The sequence below is a fragment of the Hyla sarda genome, chromosome 1 (assembly GCF_029499605.1).
Source record: "Hyla sarda isolate aHylSar1 chromosome 1, aHylSar1.hap1, whole genome shotgun sequence".
NCBI classification, from domain to species: domain Eukaryota; kingdom Metazoa; phylum Chordata; class Amphibia; order Anura; family Hylidae; genus Hyla; species Hyla sarda.
Window position 1 is genome coordinate 392,082,171 of NC_079189.1, and position 22,579 is coordinate 392,104,749.

Here is a 22,579-nt window from a genome sequence, read left to right on the forward strand (position 1 = left end):
GGAACCTTCAATTTTAGGCTTTGGATCATGACACCTACTGTCCATGCTTCAAGAGCCTTTTTTTATATAATAGTGTACCTGAGGTTTCCTGCTTTGTTTTATTGCTCACACCTTTTCATTGTTCCCTTTTTTTTCCTTTGTCATAAATTGATGACCTAAAACAATCTGTAATAATGTTAAAAAAAAAAAAAAGCCTATATTAGCAACCTACCTACAGGAGATGTAGGGTACATACAAGTATTGCTGTTCTACAATAAAGGTGAATACTCTAAAAGCCTTCAGTAGTCTCTTTTGAAATATAATCATATCAAGTTGTTTTCCCTTCACTTTATTGAGGACCCTTTTAGGGAAAATGTATAAAAAAAGATAAAATAAGCATAACAATGACACCTTTACAATCAGGTGCTCAGCTGGTAAACTTAACTCTTCACCACTGCAATAATCAATTGTGGGCCACATACACATATTACCCATAACTACATAAATACATTTTACACATTTTCTATTTTACACAGGTACATATTAAAAACACATTACTTTCTAATTGCCACTTATTTAGACCAAAGTTCCTTCTTTGTCACCAATACTTTATTATAACTGGTAACTTGCACAGTTTATAACAGACCAGCAAAAATAAGGTTTAAAATATTTACAACCTTGCAATAGCTACATAACTGTACACAAGGCATAGTGATCATAACACAATCTAGTCTTCAGAATATTGTGCACAAAAAAGACAATATTTAGTAGACATCATTACAGGAACAAAACAGTGAAATGACGTCACAAGTCCAGTGAAAATCAGCATCTTACAAAACATACCAATTTACTGCAAACGACACCCTTAACATTAAGAATCTGAATTTCTTTCAGTAGTAATTTAGCTGGAATCTGAAGTACAGATTTCTTGAGCAACTATAAGTCTTTTAAGCGTGGCCACCTCAGCAGATAAATTTGCAATACCTCGCTTCAAATACAAGTTCTCTGGCTCAGAGGCTTTGTAGACATTGTCTGACATTCCTGCAATTCCAGCAGATTGGCAAATGTTTGGAATTTTATCGAGTTCCTTGTGATGCCACTGACCCGATTTTATAGGCCAGTCTGGGATATTAGTTACCTGAACTGACAAGGGGGACAAAGAAGAATGTACCAGGGGTTCACTACTATGTTTTTCCAGGGGAAAGTGCCTTTTTGAAGACATGTCAATTGGCAGTGGCAGTTTTTGGGTGGCATCAAAATCGTTCTCCAGTGTTTCCGCTTTTACCTGCATTGCTTTTGATTTAATTCGCAGTTTATGAGGCAGTGCAGAGGAGTTCACCTCTGGGACTTTTATTACTGTTGTATAACCATTTTTCAGTTCAACAGGGGAATGGATAGGACCTTTAGGAACTTGCTGCTCATCCTCCCCATCAGAAGTCTTTCCTACCACTCCCTCATCAGCCTCCGATGTTCTTGGAGAGTTGCTGGAGGAGCTGTTAATTTGCAGGAGTGGGGGAGAATGTGAATATCCAGAATATGTACTTCCAATATAGTTCTGATAAATAGATGGTGCATAGGAGGGATTTTCTTCCCTAGGTTCCCGAGTAAAGTTCTCAAGTTCCAGGGGCTCCTGTTTTACCATTTGAAACTTAATTTCAGAGGTTCTACAGTCGTTTTGGGTTGAGTTTGGGTGGACATGCTCCCCAGATGATACCTCAGATACATCTGAAATAGAGCTCTGAGGGGAGTGCTTAATCACAGAGATGCAGCTACTGCTTATTAAAGGGTGTTCTCCAGAGTAAGACCTCACATTTGCTTTAGCAGCTGCATATTCCTGGAAATACACAGCTGTGGCACTTGTAACCTTTTGGATTTCTTGAGCATAAGATGCAGAACTTATCAATCCAAATTTCAGTTTTAAAGACAGTAGCTCTGTTTTCAGGTTTGCGTTTTCCTCTCCTAACGCAATCAGTTTATTCTCTAGAACCATATCGTTTAGTCTGCGTTTTTCCCGGGATCGCTTTGCAGCCTCATTGTTTTTCCTTCTTTTTTCCCAGTACATGGCATCTTTCTTTTCATCAGGAATAAATTCCCTTTTCCTGCGACAGGAGGAGGACTTGTTTTTTGAACCCACCCCTTCATTATACAACATGTCATTACTGGAGTCCATTGATTCAGACATGTCGGGCATATTAGTATTAAGCACAAGGATGTTCTCCATACTATTCCTTGAATCAGCACCTTCCTGTTCGTTTTTAATGGTAGGCATTTTTCTTAGCTGCATCAGCGCCAACTGATGTTAGAAATGGTCCACAGTCTCTTAAGAGAATTTTCTGACAGTGCTCCTTAAACCGTGTGAACATTAATATCTTAATTATAGGAAATTCCATCTGCTATAAATATTTCTTCCACGAGGTTGAGGTATCGAGTCTGTGACCATCTTTGCAGCATGCCCAGAATATATCTTGCCACCTGCACAAAATGAGAACACATTGGTTTTAAAACACGGAAGATGATTAAATGCCACATTTAAATATAAAACACTACGTCAGTACTTTGCAATATTATTCTATGACTTGTGCTAAAAGTCCCTCTTGTAAGGAAGAAGTTAAGATTCCACTAGAGCTACAGAAGTGATGGTTTGCTATTGCAACCACAATCACAAAACACTTCTGCAAATTTACAGACTAACTTATCGGGGCATGTTTCTGGTTCAGAGCAAACAATGATCAGGTGCACCAGAATCATCATATAAGCAGAGATTTGCTTTGCTTATATTATCTCTGGTGAGTCTGAGACTTTGCATGCCTCCAGTCTGGAGATTTAGAGAGTAGAAGGAACAAAGAGTGTGTGGAATGATTAATTGGTGCTTAATATTCAAAGAGAAGTGGAAAAAAAATGAACTTCAATTGAGAACAAAAAGCCCCTGAAAAAATCAAATATATACAAAAAAATAAAAATAAAGCATTCATAAATATCATGTACTGTACAGGGTCAAGACTAAAATTTGTAATGTAAGCAGCAAGAAAAAGCTGTAGTTTTATATAATCACACAATCTGGTTTTCAAACACAATATACTCCTAATCTATAAAAAAAAAAAATAGAATATTGAACGACTGCTGTCAGATATCAACAAGGCTGCCATAGTTTGGAGCTTCACAGCAATACACTTTTTAATTTATGAGGCAGTAGAGGAAAGGTAAGATGGCACTACCAACGGTCATAGCATGCAAAAACATTTAATGTAAAAGGTCCCGTGCAGGAGAAGCAGATTCCGGATTACAGGGGTGCTAGATGATTGTGAGATAGAGACTATCTATGCATGAATCCGAAAGAAGAAATTCACATCTGCACTCACCTGTGTACAACTTCCCTTTATTTCATCATCATAAAGAATATGCAAGCTGGCCTGGTGGGATCGGGAAACAAGGAGCGCAACAGCCGAGGCTGTGCAGCGAACAGATGGTTTCGCGGGTAAAACCGTTTCCTCTGGCCTCACCTGTCGTCACATCCAGGTGTGCTTATACCTGGTGGAAACTGTGATGTCATGGTGGAGGAGGAGCACTGAACGATCAGATGAAAAAAACAGAAGGCAACCGGGATTAATGACACATAGAAGGGACCTACAATAATTTTGTAGGTCCCTTCTATGTGTCATTAATCTTGGTTGCCTTCTGTTTTTTTTATCTGAGCGCTCAGCGCTCCTCCTCCACCATGACGTCACAGTTTCCACCAGGTATAAGCACACCTGGATGTGACGACAGGTGAGGCCAGAGGAAGCGGTTTTACCCGCAAAACCAGCTGCTCGCCGCCCACCCGCACAGCCTCGGCTGTTGCGCTCCTTGTTTGCCGATCCCACCAGGCCGGCTTGCTTATTCTTTATGATGATAAAATAAAGCGAAGTTGTACACAGGTGAGTGCAGATGTCAATTTCTTCTTTCAGATTCACACTTTTTAATTTGCCATTTTTTTTTTTACACTGTGTGGCTACAGCATATGCAACGGGATACCATATAACTGCATAGGTTGTCCATAAACTTCAATTGTATTGAACTGAAACATGTGATGGACAAATGAAACAACCAGTGCTTGAGCTTGAAGGTAGGTGATGAGGAATTTGTCCCAATTCCAAACAAATGAATGAGAAAAATAATTAAAAATAAATAAAAGTGAGAAACCTGTTATTAGTTTTTTGTGCATATAGGCTAGAAGGAAATATGGTACTATTATAATTTGGAGACTTTAACCAGTAACTAGTAATAATATGGTACTATTATAATTTGGAGACTTTAACCAGTAACTAGTAATAATATGGTACTATTATAATTTGGAGACTTTGACCAGTAACTAGTAATATGCCGGGTTCCAGTGAGAATGAATTCGTATTGCTCATTACAACCACCCAGGTTATAGTAACATACAGTGCTATTTGCTTACATGTTGTGAAATGGAAATGACGCAAAAGGCCCATTTTTTGCATGGACAGTAATCATTGGAGATGGCAGCTAAATGAATCACATCCAATACCTAATTCTATCACTGCTAATTAGAAAATGCAAAACAGAGATCACATGATTTCCGTGTACAAGCGATTCATACAAGAAGTAATTAGCCAGGACCTGGAATGGAGGACTTGCTGACTGTGACTTTGCTTGGCAGAAAAATGATTCTTCTGCTTTTGTGACTTACTATGGTTAGTTAGGTTTTCAGTGAATCAAAAATAGTAAAAGAACAACTGTTCACATAAATATATCTAGCCAGCTAATGCTCAGTAAGAATGCTGCCAAGGTACACAGACAGCCAACAAGGTTAGCTTTTCACTCATTTACCACAGCCCATTAATCTAATTTTATTTCCCTCTTTCTCTCCTTGGAATAAAACAACTGGAAGACAGGAATAAAATATAATTAATGGAATGGTTAAGTTAAATTCACATGCGGCACATATGTTGCAGGAATTTTTGTGACTGAAAAGCAGTACCAATGATCTCAATGGGGTTGTTTTTCTACCATGTGAATAGATTTAAATCTTGCAGTTACAGAAATATTAGCAATAAATCTATTGTGTGTGAAGTCACCTTTATGCGAAAATAAAGAAATGTAGTCATCTACTAGCTCCAAATAAATGTATTGCCAAATAGTTCACAGCTACATACTATGGCTCAGCTAATGAGTTGTGAGGAAGTGATCACACAGGCCCGAAATGCGTTGTTGCTTTATACAGTTTTTTGCTGTAATTATTTTTAAGAAGATGCAATAAAGATGTGGACGTTTTATCCCAGAGAGCCCTGGAATTTCTCTTCTCCCATTCATCTATCGTGAGACATTAGACATTCATACAGTATAAAATTAGACTGGTCATACACAGGATGTCATATATTCAAAGTAAAAGGTACTGCAAAATGTGCAGATATCCTCTGTGAGTCTTCCAGTATATGGCCACATTTTAGCAATTGTGTTATTGCAGCAATATCTAGACCTCCCATAGTTCTACTGAACAAAAGTTAGATCATCGCAGAACCATTGGCTCTGTAAAACCATGAGAAGTTGGCATATCGTGGCTACACTATGACAGAAGGAAATGGTCCAATCATGCATATGTGTCATTGGTTTAAAAAGGTCTTCTAGGACTTTTTAATAGCCTATCCTCAGAATAAAGCATCCATATCTCATCAGTGGGTTCCAACCCCTGACACCCCTACCAAATAGCTGTAAACCGTGAACAGAGGCAGAAGGTTTCATACATTTTATAATGGCTATGCTGGGTTACTGCAGATCAGCTCACTGTGAAGTGAATGGGACACAGCATGGCCACTAGACAATGTATGGAGATTTCTACTTCACTCTCTGTTCACAGTGTATGAAAGCCACATGGCTCTAGTAAACAGCTGATCAATGAGGGTGTCTGTGTTGGACCCCTACTGATAACATATTGATGGCTCATTTTGAAGATGATCCCAGGCTGTCCCAGAAAACCCCTTTAATGGCTAATATACTATGTAGGCTATTGTGAGACTCCTCAAATATTTTGCTGAAACTTTGTGCTGTAAATAGCCATTGACTGCACATCAGCTGCTGCCAAATCAATTCTGAAACCTATCCACAGCATGCCCACTGAATAATCTGGAACAATCATAAGTCTGGAATGTGGCATGCTGCCCCATTTGTACTTTGAGCTGACTGACAACCAGACAACTGCCAGACTGTCATGTGTACGTCCAGTCATAGTAGCAGTTATGACACAATTCTATGGTATTAGACACACTGAAAAGGTAAAACTCTTTATATCACTGACCTTTTTCTATTTTATAATGAGCAATGTTTTCTGGTGACATTTTGCACTTTTGAGCATTTAGCCCTACAAATAATTGCATACTGTATTAGTGACTATTTCAATGGAGGTCAGTGATAGAGCTCTTCACAGACAATGACACATTAGTGGTATACTGAAATAAATTGTAATGTGCATTCAATAGTGTATGCAGGGGCAAAACTAGTAGTCACACTACTATACAATGGTAGAATAAATGCATAGAACCATATTTATTACTGCCAAAAGACTACATGTAAATCAATGCTGATCATTGCTTCCAGTGATTTCTCATAAAACAGATCTTAATCCGTTTTCGTATGAGTCAGTGGCGCTTGTTCTTGTACTTATTCTGTGGTAGTGAGAGTAAGAGCAGATCAAACACTCAATGGCGTTTCTTTCAACGATGCTTTCCTTTTGTTTCATCACAAAGGCTTATAAAGTAATATACAAACACATGCAGCAACTACAGCAAAAGTGACAGTTAGGAACCTTCTATGTATCTTTACTGCTGTACTTGATCCAGAGGAGAATTTCCTATTTCCAGGGACCAGCGAGGTGGTGACTATTTTACTGCTAACTGCTGCAACAGCCCATGTGGGCTAAAAGCCACAAAACCACAAAGAAGGCAATCTTAGCTCATCATGGAGATTGTGTAACACAGAACATCTAAAAGTAAATGCACTGTGTAAGTGGCCCTTCATATATAGGATGTTGTCTTGTTCACACGTGTCCCAACTTTATGAAGGGCTCTGATTTGTTTCCTTTTGGTTTTTTATTGTTTTTTCCATTTTAATAAATCTAAATGCTTACTAATTAAATATGATTTCTAAAATACATGCCAATGTAAAACATGTTCATATATAGCTAAAATAAATAAGGATATGTACATATGTGAAAGGTGGTATTCATACTGTAGGTAATAAGAGCTTATATAAGGCATATCCTTACCCCATGCTGTGGCAATGGGTGCATTCAGTTCATTTAAGGTAGATGTAACTGAGTGAAGCTGACATTTGAACATTCATTTCTATAAGCGGCAGCATTCTTTCATGTACAGCACGTCACGAAGAATATAAAAACCACAAGCCTCTCAGATGGTTTTATGATATGTAACTGGTGCTTAGTAACTTGCTTTCATCTTTACTCGATTTACAGTTACAGGCAGAAACAATTTACACACAACGGTGTAACATAAACTGCTCTCTGTTCTAGTACGAACGAAATGCATGGATTCTGTAATGTTTTGGGAGGTGTACTTCAATGTTATCTAACCTATTACGGCATGGACTTTGCTGCACACTGATCTCCTTATCTAACCATCTAATGGAGTCACAAAAGTCACTAGACCTGGAAAATAAGGATTTAATATAGTTACACAGGTGCTAATAATATTCTAGTTCACTTATTTAGAGGGCCTACCTGCAATGTTGAGCTACTTTCACTTTTCTATGTTTTATAGAAAACCTTGTATATCTTTGTATTATGAAAACAAAAAAATTCTTCAATAAAAAACCTTGTTGAACCATTAGCATCTCACACTGATATACCTAAAAGGGGTACTCCACTGCCCAGCGTTTGGAAGTAAATGTTCCGAATGCTGTTATTGTGCTGCAGGACGTCACGCCCCCTCCCATAGATTTGCATTGAGGGGGCATGGCCGTGATGCCATGTCCCTCGTGACATCATGGCCACACACCCTCAATGCAAGTCTATGGTAGGGGGCGTGATGTCAGTCACGCCCCCTCCCATAGACTTGCATTGAGGGGGCGTGGTCGTGATGTCACGAGGGACGTGGCCAACCCCCACATCGCAAAAACCGCTTTCGGAACATTTACTTCCAAACACTGGCCAGTGGAATACCCATTTAAAGGTGTTGTCCAGCAAGGTAAAAAGGGAAAACGGTAGACTGTTTAAAAATTAAAAAAAAAATTGTACTGGCTTCACAGATATCCCACCACTGTCGTCACAACAGTAGCCATGTCCCTGCTGATCTCCACTGGTCCCCATCTGAAAAGGGGAAACGCATATAATTCACAAACAGGACGGAGCCCCGATGCAATCTAAAATTCTGACATGTCTGGATGATCTGTCGAAAGTTTATATAGATGGCGGTAACAATTTGAACACTTGTAAACCACCATGTCTTTCTCTTGGGCTATGCGCACAAACCATATTTTGGCCCTCATTTTGGTCAGTATTAAAGCCTGAAGTGGAACGGACACTGAGAAAAAATATACCGGTAATTGAAAGATGTGCACCTTCTTCTATGTTTTGGACCCACTCCTGTTTTTGGTGAAAATACTGACCAAAGTGATGTGTGCACATAGCCTTACAGTAACAACATTTATTCATTTCTACTGTGAAGACCAAAAGGAAGTGACAGACTAAATATAATTATTTCATGCAGAGGTGTGATCTATATGGAACGGCTCCAAATTGAGGTTCCAAGCACAGACTCAGTTTCCTGTGTGCTCTAACAAATACCATGCTGCTAAAAACCTTTAATGTTGTCTTCTGGATCTTTCAACAGTGCTAGAAAATGTAACTCAAAGATAATGTAGGGCATGGCCACCTGGACATTTCATCTATGGGTTTACTGAACACCTAGTTTTAAGGCCATAATCATTAATATACATGTATATACTAGATTGCCATAAGCATTAATATATATACTGGATTGCCCATAGCTGCTGGTTTTTGGAATATTATTGGAGGGATTTACATCTATTTAAGAGAACCATACAAATAAAGGGCCCATTCATATCACAATTTGGCCTTCAGATGCACTAATATTTTAGCAACCTGTCAAAATCAGCTGTTGAGATATCCCTACACGGACAGCATTGGGCCCCATTTACTTCAGAGGCCGGTAGGAAGTCAGCAAGTGACTACATTCGGTCATTTCATACATGTACACAAGTTTTTAATCGGACTTAAAAACGTGGTTTGAGTCAGAATAAAAATTGTATACGCTTGGGAAATTTCCCGAATGTAGTCAATAGATAAATATGTTTTGGCCATTTAAACTAAATGGGGCATGTGGCTCTCTGTGCAGGTATTAGTTGTCAGCCAATTTTGACAGGTTGCCAAAGTATACGCACATTGGGTTGGGTACAACATGTATAGCCAACAACTACCACCTCTGGCAGTGGTTTCTCTGTGAGAACAAAAGGATAAGCCAGTTTAAATTCAACAAGGCTGATCATTCTTATACCCAACATCATTTGTCAAGGGAGTCAGAAACCCCCCATATACATTACAGGGGTGTGGAAATGAAAAAAAAAAAATTACCTGCTAAATGGACTAAAACAGGAGCACAATCTACTTGTTCCTCATGACACTCCACTTGTCCTGGCCAATTTTCGTTTTTATCTCCTCCCAATAATAACCATACCTCTTATGGTTCCATCTACAGACCCATATGAGGGCTTTTTTTTTGAAGAACAGATTGTACTTTGTAATGACATCTTTTACTTTTCCATAACATATGCTCCAAAACAAAAAAATATTGGTGAGGTAAAATTGAAATAAAAAACAAAATTTAGCTAATTTGGTGATTTTCTTTTTTACGTCATTAAACTTGTGGTCAAGCTAGCATGTTATTTTGATACTTTAGGTCGGCCTGATTACAGCACTACCAAACTTGTATAGTTTCTGTCACATTTCATTAATAAAAAATTCTGAACTTTTTAGTATTTTTCTTTTTAATTGACATTTTTTGACCCCTGTAAGCTTTTATTTTTTTTCATATACCAGGCTGTATGAGATCTAAATTTTTTCACCATAATCTGTTGTTTGTATCGGTACCATTTGGTATTGATCTGACTTTTTAATCGCTTTTTATTTTTTGGGGGGGATGTTATAAAACTTGCAATTATGGGGTTTGGTATTTTTTTTTACATTATTTACCGTACGGGATATATAATGTTTTATTTTAATAGTTCGGACAATTATGCACGCAAAGATACCAAATATGTTTATTTTTTGTTTAAATGTTCTTTAACTCCTTAACGATGCAGGACGTATATTTACATCCTGCCTCGGCCCCCGCGATATAACGCAGGGTCACTGTGCCCCCGCGTCATATTGGGTCGGTCCCGGTGTCTATCAACGGCCGGGTTCCGTGGCTAATACCGGACATCACCGATCGCGATGATGCTCAGTATTAACCCTTCAGATGCAGCAATCAAATCGGCGCATCTAAAGTAAGAGTAAAACCTTCCCGGCAGCTCAGTCAGGCTGATCAGGACCACTGCTGTATGGACACGACCTGCCTCCTCGTTGTCCAATCATCGATTCACTGCTCCGTGCCTAAGATACAGGCAGGAGCAGTGGAGCGCAGATAACACTGATCAATGCTAGGCTATGGCATAGCATTGATCAGTGTCTGCAATCAATGTACTGCATGTTATAGTGGGTACTCCACTGGAAAAAAAAAATCCTAAATCAACTGGTGCCAGAAAGTTAAAAACGGATTTGTAAATGACTTCTATTTAAAAATCTTAAGCCTTCCAGTACTTATCAGCTGCTGTAGGTTCCAGAGGAAGTTCTTTTCTTTTTGAATTTCCTTTCTGTCTGACCACAGTGCTCTCTGCTGACACCTCTGTCCATTATATAAACTGTCCAGAGTATAAGCAAATCCCCATAGCAAACCTATCCTGCTCTAGACAGAGGTGTCAGTAGAGAGCCCTGTGGTCAGACAGAAAGGAAATTCAAAAAGAAAAGAACTGCCTGTGGATCATACAGTAGCTGAGAAGTACTGGAAGGATTAAGATTTTTTAATAGAAGTAATTTACAAATCTGTTTTACTTTCTGGCACCAGTTGATTTAAAAAAAATATATATATGTTTTCCACCAGAGTACTCCTTTAATAAATGTGATTTAACCCCTTCCCTAATAAAAGTGTAAATCAAAGTGAATAAAAATATAAAACATATGTCGTATCGCCGCGTGCATAATCACGTGCAAAATGAGCCCTCATATATCCCCATATGCAGAAAAATAAAAAGTTATAGGGGTCAGAAGATGACATTTTTAAACGTATAAATTTTCCTGCATGTAGTTATGATTTTTTTTTTAGAAGTAATACAAAATCAAACCTATGTAAGTAGGGTATCATTTTAACCGTATGGACCTACAGAATAAAGATAAGGTGTCATTTTTACCGAAAAATATACTGTGTAGAAACGGAAGCCCCCCAAAATTTACAAAATGGCATTTTTATTTCCAATAAACCCTCAGTCCTTAAGGGGTTATATAGGAAAAGGTGGTGATTTGAACTTTTAATATGGAAGGGGTTAATGTGTCTCTTTTAAACTTTTATTAAACTTTTTTTGACACTTGGACTTTTAGGATGTATCATTAGATTCCTCATACAGATCAATGCAGTTCTATTGAACTCCATTGATTTGTGTTCTCTGCGCTCCATTGATAGAGCCTGGCTGGACTAAGCTTTATCAATGAAAGAGCCACGGACACCAGGGAACAAGAGGTAAGCTCTCCGGCTACCTCTACAGTGGATCACCCCTGCTTGCCCGAAGCAGAGCTAGAGGCCTGAAAAAAATTCACCCTCCCTACACCCAGAACTGCATGTCCCGGGCATCTAGCGATAGAATTTCCACATCCCTGCATTAGATACTTGGCTGTGTATTGTGGTTTTTATACACAAGTGCCTTAGTGAAGTCAGGAAAAATGTTAAACAGATTTGTAAATTACTTTAAAAAAATAAAAATCTTAATTCTTCCAGTACTTCTCAGCTGCTGTATACTACAGAGGAAGTTATGTAGTTCTTTCCAGTCTTACCACAGTGCTTTCTGCTGACACTTCTGTTTGTGTCAGAAACTGTCCAGAGCAGGAGAGGTTTGCTATGGGGATTTGCTCCTACTCTGGACAGTTCCTGACTCTGAGAGAGGTGTCAGCAGAGAGCACTGGAAATAACTACCTAACTTTCTCTGTAGTATACAGCAGCTGAGAAGTAATGGAAGGATTAAGATTTTTAAATAAAAGTAATTTCCAAATCTGTTTAACTTTCTAGAACCAGTTGATTTGAAAACATTTGTTTTCTACCAGAGTACCCCTTTAAAATCTACAGAGAAGTTCTTCATGCAACAAGCCATTTTTTGTGAACCCTGCCTTGTACACAGGGACACTGCTAATATAGGAAAGATGTTTCCCCATGTTATTTCACACATATGAAAACACTTACCTAAATGTAATTAGCTTCCCCCCCCCCCCCATTCCTCATGTGTAAATAAAAAACCCACATAGTAAAGTGAGTAATGGCATTAATAATCCAGAAAGGTCTATAAAGTGTTGTAAAGTTTACAGTAGTGTGTTATTAGTAACCAGGTACAAAGTTCTATGCTATCAGCCACAGTAGGCTGGGGGTGCCCTAGGAATACATTCTAAAAGTTCTAAAAAGACCCCAATATTTTTTACACACTTTAAAACTTTTGTTATGAGTTCTCTTTATTCATTTTTGGGGGAGATGCTAGTGTTCTGACTGGTGCTTTTCCTAGTGGTTGTATGCGTCATGTACGAGGCGGCCTTAGTAACCAACAAATGAAGCTGTGCCGCTTTGTTGTGGTTTTAGATAAAGTACCAACCAGAAACCACACAATATAAAGGCTTCAATCTTGTCACAAAAGAAAGGTCTGAAGAGTGGTCCCTGTCATGGTGGCTTGTAAACTGTAAGTCATAGGTTCCTATCAGGCAAAGCTTGAGTAGCTTTTGCTCCGAGGTAACACAACCCTTGATATTGTAGCACAATAGGATTGTGGTATTGTCACATATTACGTTTTAGGTCTCATTTTGGTGATTGTAAGCAAACATAACATTTTAGTGGAAGAATATTAAATGTCCTTCTCTGGAAGGAAACATTAGAACCAAGCATTTTCAAAGTTAGTAAAGCTGGTGAGAAGTCTGGCAGTGCAATAGCTTTGGCAACACGAAGAGCAAGAAAGTGACTTCATAACAGAGTTCCCTAACAAGTCCTGAATCCAAACCAGTTCTACAAGCGAAGAAGGAAATCCCACTTTCGCTGTACTTTACTTTCATCGGCTACCTTGAGCTAAAAAGTACAAAGCATTACATGCACATTGTGAGCTGAACCTGTAGTGACATGTACCAACACAGTATCTTCTAAGGCTACATTCACACTACAATTGTGCAATACAACTGCTTGATTTTTACCACAGCCACAGTTTTTAGTCCAGCGATAAAACAGATCCAATTCATAAATGACTATCTGACTCTGGGATACAGCAGGGATACGGCAGCGGACAGTTTTTACATTTCCCCCGACGGATCCCGCAGCCGTATTACATAATGATTGTGTGACTGCGTCCTAACAGATATAGCTCACTGTAATGTTGATAAAGTCAATTTACATCAGAGTTTGTAAAGACTAATCTACCTGTTAGTTTAAATATGGTTGTCATGGTTCTAGCATGTTCTCTGTACAGCTCTACTGAATATGTTGGTGTCATAGTAATAAACAATGGGGGAGATTTATCAAAGGATTTAGACTGTTTTTTCCAGTCTAAAATTGTCGCACAGAAAGTACGTGTGACTTTTTCGCAACTTTTGCTTTAGAGGATTTTTAGAACATGATGCATTCTAGTCTAATGCATTGGTGCTGAATTTATCAATAGCGACTTTTCGGCGAAAATTTGCATCGGGTGAAAGTACGCTGAAAAGTCAGACCATGCTGGAGCAGGTTTACCCGTGGAAAACTTTTTTTTTCTTTTTAAATCAACTGGTGCCAGAAAGTTAAACAGATTTGTAAATCACTTCTATAAAAAAAATCTTAATCCTTCCAGTACTTTTTAGGGGCTGTATACTAAAGAGAAATCCAAAAAAGAAATGCATTTCCTCTGATGTCATGACCACAGTGCTCTCTGCTGACCTCTGCTGTCCATTTTAGGAACTGGAGAAAATCCCCATAGCAAACATATGCTTCTCTGGACAGTTCCTAATATGGACAGCAGAGGTCAGCAGAGAGCACTGTGGTCAGGACATCAGAGGAAATGCATTTCTTTTTTAGATTTCTCTGTAGTATACAGCCCCTAAAAAGTACTGGAAGGATTGAGTTTTTTTTTATAGAAGTGATTTACAAATCTGTTTAACTTTCTGGCACCAGTTGATTTAAAAAAACGAAAAGTTTTCCACGGTAGTACCCCTTTAAATACGGTCTAAACCGTAGATCCCGAAGTCCGTGCGCAGAATTTATCAAGAGCCGTGCGCCTTTTGATAAATTAGGCGCACAACAGACCGGACTAACCCTCTGTAGGTTGGTCTATATTGATGCAGGACATAGACAACTTTGATAAATCTCCCCCACTATGTCCCTCCATCTCCACCTAAATGAACCCTAATGAGAACAACAGATTACAGCTATGCTAAACTGTTTTCCATGGATTATAAAAGGTTTACTTGTGTAATAATAGGTCATAATGGGGGATTTATCAAAGCTGTCTATTTCCCGCATCAATATAGACCAACCTACAGAGGGTTAGTCCGGTCTATTGTGCGCCTAATTTATCAAAGGTCAAACGACTCTGTGCACAGACTTCATGATCTATGCTTTAGACCAGTGGTCTCCAATCTGCAGACCTCCAGATGTTGCAAAACTACAACTCCCAGCATGCCCGGACAGCCGTTGGCTGTCCGGGCATGCTGGGAGTTGTAGTTTTGCAACATCTGGAGGTCCGCAGGTTGGAGACCACTGCTTTAGACTGTATTTAAAGGGGTAGTCCAGTGGTGAAAAACGTATCCCCTATCCTAAGAATAGGGGATAAGTTTGAGATCGCGGGGGGTCCGACCGCTGGGGCCCCCTGCGATCTCTCTGTACGGGACCCCGGCTCTCCGGCCAGATAGCGGGTGTCGACCCCCGCACACCCCGCCCCGACACGTCCCCTCAATACATCTCAATGGCAGAGCCGGAGATTGCCGAAGGCAGCGCTTCGGCTCTGCCATAGAGTTGTATTGAGGGGGCGTGTCGGCCGCCGCTTCGTGCGGAGGTTGACACGCCCCCTTTCCACGGGCTGTCAGGGCTCCATACACAAGATCGCGGGGGGCCCCAGCGGTCGGACCCCCCGCGATCTGCAACTTATCCCCTATCCTTAGGATAGGGGATAAGTTGTTAACCACTGAGTCACCACTCGACTACTCCTTTAAACCTGCTCCAGCATGGCCTGACATTTTGGCGTACTTTCGGCCAATGTGACTTTTCGCCGAAAAGTCGCTATTGAGAAATTAAGCACCAATGCATTTTCCCATCTAAAATAGACTAGAATGCATCATGTTCTAAAAATCCTCTAAAGCAAAAGTCGTGAAAAAGTAGCACATATTTAGACTGCGACTTTCTGTACGACAATTTTAGACGGGAAAAAGCAGTCTAAATCCTTTGATAATAAATCTCCCCCAATGTCTTGTATTCTTGGTCTAGAGCTGAGCGGTTTATGAAGTTGTTTCCCCTTGTAACAGTGGGGGAGGCTGAGGGTTCCCATCCCTCCCTGGTCTGTGGATTACAATGTTAATGAACGACTACACACAAACATTGGGAATACGTGACTGGCAAAGCATCCCTCCCTCCTCCACGACTGCCTTGCCCGCTCTGTGCAAACAAACACTGTTATCCTGTCTCCAAGATCAGATTTCAAAACTGATTAGCGCAGGGTGATCGTGAACAGTGCCCAGCAGACTGGAATGGAGAGCAGCCGGGGCTCACCACTGCTAAACTACAGCTACCCCTCTACACCACATTACTAAGGACACCAAAAATCTCTCCGCCAAGGTTCAGGTTACAAGAGTCACGTCAAATATGCAGCCTCTCCCTCCCATGCTGACATATCCCGTCTCTTCCACTTCAATTTAAGGACACTGGATGCATTTTCACATTCTTCCAAGAGAAAGCACATTCATATTTATGTGACTTATATATTCCATGAATGTACAAATAGAAAGGTTGGAAATAGGTGTAGCCTGCCAGCCTTCCAGTACTTACCAGCTGCTGTATGCCCTGGAGGAAGTTGGGGAGTTCTTATCTACATGACTTCCTCCAGGGCATACAGCAGCTGGTAAGTACTGGAAGGCTGGCAATTTTTTATATAGAGGTAATCGACAAATCTGTAGAACTTTCCAGAATCAGTTCATTTGAAGATACTTTTATCTCTCCAGAGCGTCATTTGAAACAACTTTTGACATGTTGTCCAGATACCTCAAATGTTAAAGGGGTTATCTAGGAAAAAAAACTTATATATATATCTCTCAACTGGCTCCAGAAAGTTAAACAGATTTGTAAATTACTTCTATTAAAAAATCTTAATCCTTTCAGTACTTATGAGCTGCTGAAGTTGAGTTATTCTTTTCTGTCTAAGTGCTCTCTAATGACACCTGTCTCGGGAACCGCCCAGTTTGGAAGCAAATCCTCATAGTAAACCCCTTCTACTCTGTGCAGTTCCTGAGACAAGCAGAGATGTCAGCAGAGAGCACTGTTGCCAGACACAAAACAACAACTCAACTTCAGCAGCTGATAATTATTGAAAGGATTAAGATTTTTTAATAGAAGTCATTTAAAAATCTTTTTAACTTTCTAGAGCCAGTTGATATGGAAAAAAAAAAAGTTTTTTCCTGGAATACTCCTTTAAGATCGCAGCGGTTTCACTCCTGAGACCCGCTGCAATCATGAGCTACAGCCGGAAGAAGTTGGCAGCAGCACCTCCCTTACTTCCCAGCTGTCAATCAAATCTGACCTTTTTTCCTATCTGACACAGTGCTCTCTGCTGCCACCCCTGTTTGTGTCAGGAACTGTCCAGAGCAGGAGCAAACTTCTGCTCTGGGTAGTACCAGACTGGGACAGAGGTGGCAGCAGAGAGCACTGTGTCAGATAGGAAAGAACCATAAAACTTCCTCCAGGCGATACAACAGCTGTCAAGTACTGGAAGCCTGGCATTTTTATATAGAGGTCATTTATTTACTAATTTTATAACCTTCTGGCATTAGTTCATTTAAAATATTTATGTTAATATTAAAGTAACTCTGTAATGCCAAACAATGACCTCACACCATGAGATTTCTCTGCAACCTGTTATTCTCCAGCTGTTGAAAAACTACAATGCCCAGCATGTACTGGCATACAGTATTTACTGCATCATTATATATATATATTCTTCATGGGCCATAATATGGCAGGGGGTCCCATATCTGGAACCTCAGCACTGGTAGTCAAAACATAACCATAGCCCCTATTGCAGTGTTTTCCAAACAGTGTGTCTCCAGCTGTTGCAAAACTACAACTCCCAGCATGCCCGGATAGCCAGCGGCTGTCCGGGCATGCTGGGAATTGTAGTTTTGCAACAGCTGGAGACACACTGTTTGGAAAACACTTCCTCACTGTCTACTACTACCATGTGTACGGTAGGAGTCCTGTTCTCTATTAGATGACTATGGATAAATGGGAGCTAAACATGTACAGAGTTTCCTTATTTGGATAGGAGAAAGAATAGTTCCTGTAAGAACTGGGAATAACAAGTATATAGTGAATGGACGTGCGGGTGTTTATATAGTATGTGTAGTAATAACATGGCAGCACAGCAGTGCCAGCCTATTACAAGTATATAGTGAATGGACGTGCGGGTGTTTATATAGTATGTGTAGTAATAACATGGCAGCACAGCAGTGCCAGCCTATTACAAGTATATAGTGAACGGACGTGAGGGTGTTTATATAGCATGTGTAGTAATAACATGGCAGCACAGCAGTGCCAGCCTATTACAAGTATATAGTGAATGGACATGCGGGTGTTTATATAGTATGTGTAGTAATAACATGGCAGCACAGCAGTGCCAGCCTATTACAAGTATATAGTGAACGGACGTGAGGGTGTTTATATAGTATGTGTAGTAATAACATGGCAGCACAGCAGTGCCAGCCTATTACAAGTATATAGTGAATGGACGTGCGGGTGTTTATATAGTATGTGTAGTAATAACATGGCAGCACAGCAGTGCCAGCCTATTACAAGTATATAGTGAACGGACGTGAGGGTGTTTATATAGTATGTGTAGTAATAACATGGCAGCACAGCAGTGCCAGCCTATTACAAGTATATAGTGAACGGACGTGCGGGTGTTTATATAGTATGTGTAGTAATAACATGGCAGCACAGCAGTGCCAGCCTATTACAAGTATATAGTGAATGGACGTGCGGTTGTTTATATAGTATGTGTAGTAATAACATGGCAGCACAGCAGTGCCAGCCTATTACAAGTATATAGTGAATGGACGTGCGGGTGTTTATATAGTATGTGTAGTAATAACATGGCAGCACAGCAGTGCCAGCCTATTACAAGTATATAGTGAATGGACGTGAGGGTGTTTATATAGCATGTGTAGTAGTAACATGGCAGCACAGCAGTGCCAGCCTATTACAAGTATATAGTGAATGGACGTGCGGGTGTTTATATAGTATGTGTAGTAATAACATGGCAGCACAGCAGTGCCAGCCTATTACAAGTATATAGTGAATGGACGTGCGGGTGTTTATATAGTATGTGTAGTAATAACATGGCAGCACAGCAGTGCCAGCCTATTACAAGTATATAGTGAATGGACGTGAGGGTGTTTATATAGCATGTGTAGTAATAACATGGCAGCACAGCAGTGCCAGCCTATTACAAGTATATAGTGAATGGACGTGCGGGTGTTTATATAGTATGTGTAGTAATAACATGGCAGCACAGCAGTGCCAGCCTATTACAAGTATATAGTGAATGGACGTGAGGGTGTTTATATAGTATGTGTAGTAATAACATGGCAGCACAGCAGTGCCAGCCTATTACAAGTATATAGTGAATGGACGTGCGGGTGTTTATATAGTATGTGTAGTAATAACATGGCAGCACAGCAGTGCCAGCCTATTACAAGTATATAGTGAATGGACATGCGGGTGTTTATATAGTATGTGTAGTAATAACAGGGCAGCACAGCAGTGCCAGCCTATTACAAGTATATAGTGAATGGACATGCGGGTGTTTATATAGTATGTGTAGTAATAACAGGGCAGCACAGCAGTGCCAGCCTATTACAAGTATATAGTGAATGGACATGCGGGTGTTTATATAGTATGTGTAGTAATAACAGGGCAGCACAGCAGTGCCAGCCTATTACAAGTATATAGTGAATGGACGTGAGGGTGTTTATATAGTATGTGTAGTAATAACATGGCAGCACAGCAGTGCCAGCCTATTACAAGTATATAGTGAACGGACGTGAGGGTGTTTATATAGTATGTGTAGTAATAACATGGCAGCACAGCAGTGCCAGCCTATTACAAGTATATAGTGAACGGACGTGCGGGTGTTTATATAGTATGTGTAGTAATAACATGGCAGCACAGCAGTGCCAGCCTATTACAAGTATATAGTGAATGGACGTGCGGGTGTTTATATAGCATGTGTAGTAATAACATGGCAGCACAGCAGTGCCAGCCTATTACAAGTATATAGTGAATGGACGTGAGGGTGTTTATATAGCATGTGTAGTAATAACATGGCAGCACAGCAGTGCCAGCCTATTACAAGTATATAGTGAATGGACGTGCGGGTGTTTATATAGTATGTGTAGTAATAACATGGCAGCAGAGCAGTGCCAGCCTATTACAAGTATATAGTGAATGGACATGCGGGTGTTTATATAGTATGTGTAGTAATAACAGGGCAGCACAGCAGTGCCAGCCTATTACAAGTATATAGTGAACGGACGTGCGGGTGTTTATATAGTATGTGTAGTAATAACATGGCAGCACAGCAGTGCCAGCCTATTACAAGTATATAGTGAATGGACGTGAGGGTGTTTATATAGCATGTGTAGTAGTAACATGGCAGCACAGCAGTGCCAGCCTATTACAAGTATATAGTGAATGGACGTGCGGGTGTTTATATAGTATGTGTAGTAATAACATGGCAGCACAGCAGTGCCAGCCTATTACAAGTATATAGTGAATGGACATGCGGGTGTTTATATAGTATGTGTAGTAATAACAGGGCAGCACAGCAGTGCCAGCCTATTACAAGTATATAGTGAATGGACATGCGGGTGTTTATATAGTATGTGTAGTAATAACAGGGCAGCACAGCAGTGCCAGCCTATTACAAGTATATAGTGAATGGACATGCGGGTGTTTATATAGTATGTGTAGTAATAACAGGGCAGCACAGCAGTGCCAGCCTATTACAAGTATATAGTGAATGGACGTGAGGGTGTTTATATAGTATGTGTAGTAATAACATGGCAGCACAGCAGTGCCAGCCTATTACAAGTATATAGTGAACGGACGTGAGGGTGTTTATATAGTATGTGTAGTAATAACATGGCAGCACAGCAGTGCCAGCCTATTACAAGTATATAGTGAATGGACGTGAGGGTGTTTATATAGCATGTGTAGTAATAACATGGCAGCACAGCAGTGCCAGCCTATTACAAGTATATAGTGAACGGACGTGAGGGTGTTTATATAGCATGTGTAGTAATAACATGGCAGCACAGCAGTGCCAGCCTATTACAAGTATATAGTGAATGGACGTGCGGGTGTTTATATAGTATGTGTAGTAATAACATGGCAGCACAGCAGTGCCAGCCTATTACAAGTATATAGTGAATGGACATGCGGGTGTTTATATAGTATGTGTAGTAATAACAGGGCAGCACAGCAGTGCCAGCCTATTACAAGTATATAGTGAATGGACGTGCGGGTGTTTATATAGTATGTGTAGTAATAACATGGCAGCACAGCAGTGCCAGCCTATTACAAGTATATAGTGAACGGACGTGAGGGTGTTTATATAGTATGTGTAGTAATAACATGGCAGCACAGCAGTGCCAGCCTATTACAAGTATATAGTGAATGGACATGCGGGTGTTTATATAGTATGTGTAGTAATAACATGGCAGCACAGCAGTGCCAGCCTATTACAAGTATATAGTGAACGGTCGTGAGGGTGTTTATATAGTATGTGTAGTAATAACATGGCAGCACAGCAGTGCCAGCCTATTACAAGTATATAGTGAACGGACGTGCGGGTGTTTATATAGTATGTGTAGTAATAACATGGCAGCACAGCAGTGCCAGCCTATTACAAGTATATAGTGAATGGACATGAGGGTGTTTATATAGTATGTGTAGTAATAACATGGCAGCACAGCAGTGCCAGCCTATTACAAGTATATAGTGAACGGACGTGCGGGTGTTTATATAGTATGTGTAGTAATAACATGGCAGCACAGCAGTGCCAGCCTATTACAAGTATATAGTGAATGGACGTGCGGGTGTTTATATAGTATGTGTAGTAATAACAGGGCAGCACAGCAGTGCCAGCCTATTACAAGTATATAGTGAACGGACGTGAGGGTGTTTATATAGTATGTGTAGTAATAACATGGCAGCACAGCAGTGCCAGCCTATTACAAGTATATAGTGAATGGACATGCGGGTGTTTATATAGTATGTGTAGTAATAACAGGGCAGCACAGCAGTGCCAGCCTATTACAAGTATATAGTGAATGGACGTGCGGGTGTTTATATAGTATGTGTAGTAATAACATGGCAGCACAGCAGTGCCAGCCTATTACAAGTATATAGTGAACGGACGTGAGGGTGTTTATATAGTATGTGTAGTAATAACATGGCAGCACAGCAGTGCCAGCCTATTACAAGTATATAGTGAACGGACGTGAGGGTGTTTATATAGTATGTGTAGTAATAACAGGGCAGCACAGCAGTGCCAGCCTATTACAAGTATATAGTGAACGGACGTGCGGGTGTTTATATAGTATGTGTAGTAATAACAGGGCAGCACAGCAGTGCCAGCCTATTACAAGTATATAGTGAATGGACGTGAGGGTGTTTATATAGTATGTGTAGTAATAACATGGCAGCACAGCAGTGCCAGCCTATTACAAGTATATAGTGAATGGACGTGCGGGTGTTTATATAGTATGTGTAGTAATAACATGGCAGCACAGCAGTGCCAGCCTATTACAAGTATATAGTGAATGGACATGCGGGTGTTTATATAGTATGTGTAGTAATAACAGGGCAGCACAGCAGTGCCAGCCTATTACAAGTATATAGTGAATGGACATGCGGGTGTTTATATAGTATGTGTAGTAATAACAGGGCAGCACAGCAGTGCCAGCCTATTACAAGTATATAGTGAATGGACATGCGGGTGTTTATATAGTATGTGTAGTAATAACAGGGCAGCACAGCAGTGCCAGCCTATTACA

At 40.1% G+C, this 22,579-nt stretch overlaps 1 protein-coding gene across 3 annotated transcripts in view; it reads right to left on the minus strand.

The window, feature by feature from the left end:
* Positions 1-288: 288 nt before the first annotated feature.
* NFIL3 (nuclear factor, interleukin 3 regulated) overlaps positions 289-22,579 on the minus strand; it is a 28,658-nt gene continuing 6,367 nt past the window's right edge. For all 3 annotated transcript variants that reach the window (XM_056525637.1, XM_056525642.1, XM_056525648.1), the window contains exon 2: positions 289-2,451. In XM_056525637.1, the coding sequence (XP_056381612.1) occupies positions 881-2,263 (1,383 nt within the window). In that variant the 5' untranslated portion in view covers positions 2,264-2,451 and the 3' untranslated portion in view covers positions 289-880. The remainder of the gene's footprint in view (positions 2,452-22,579) is intronic.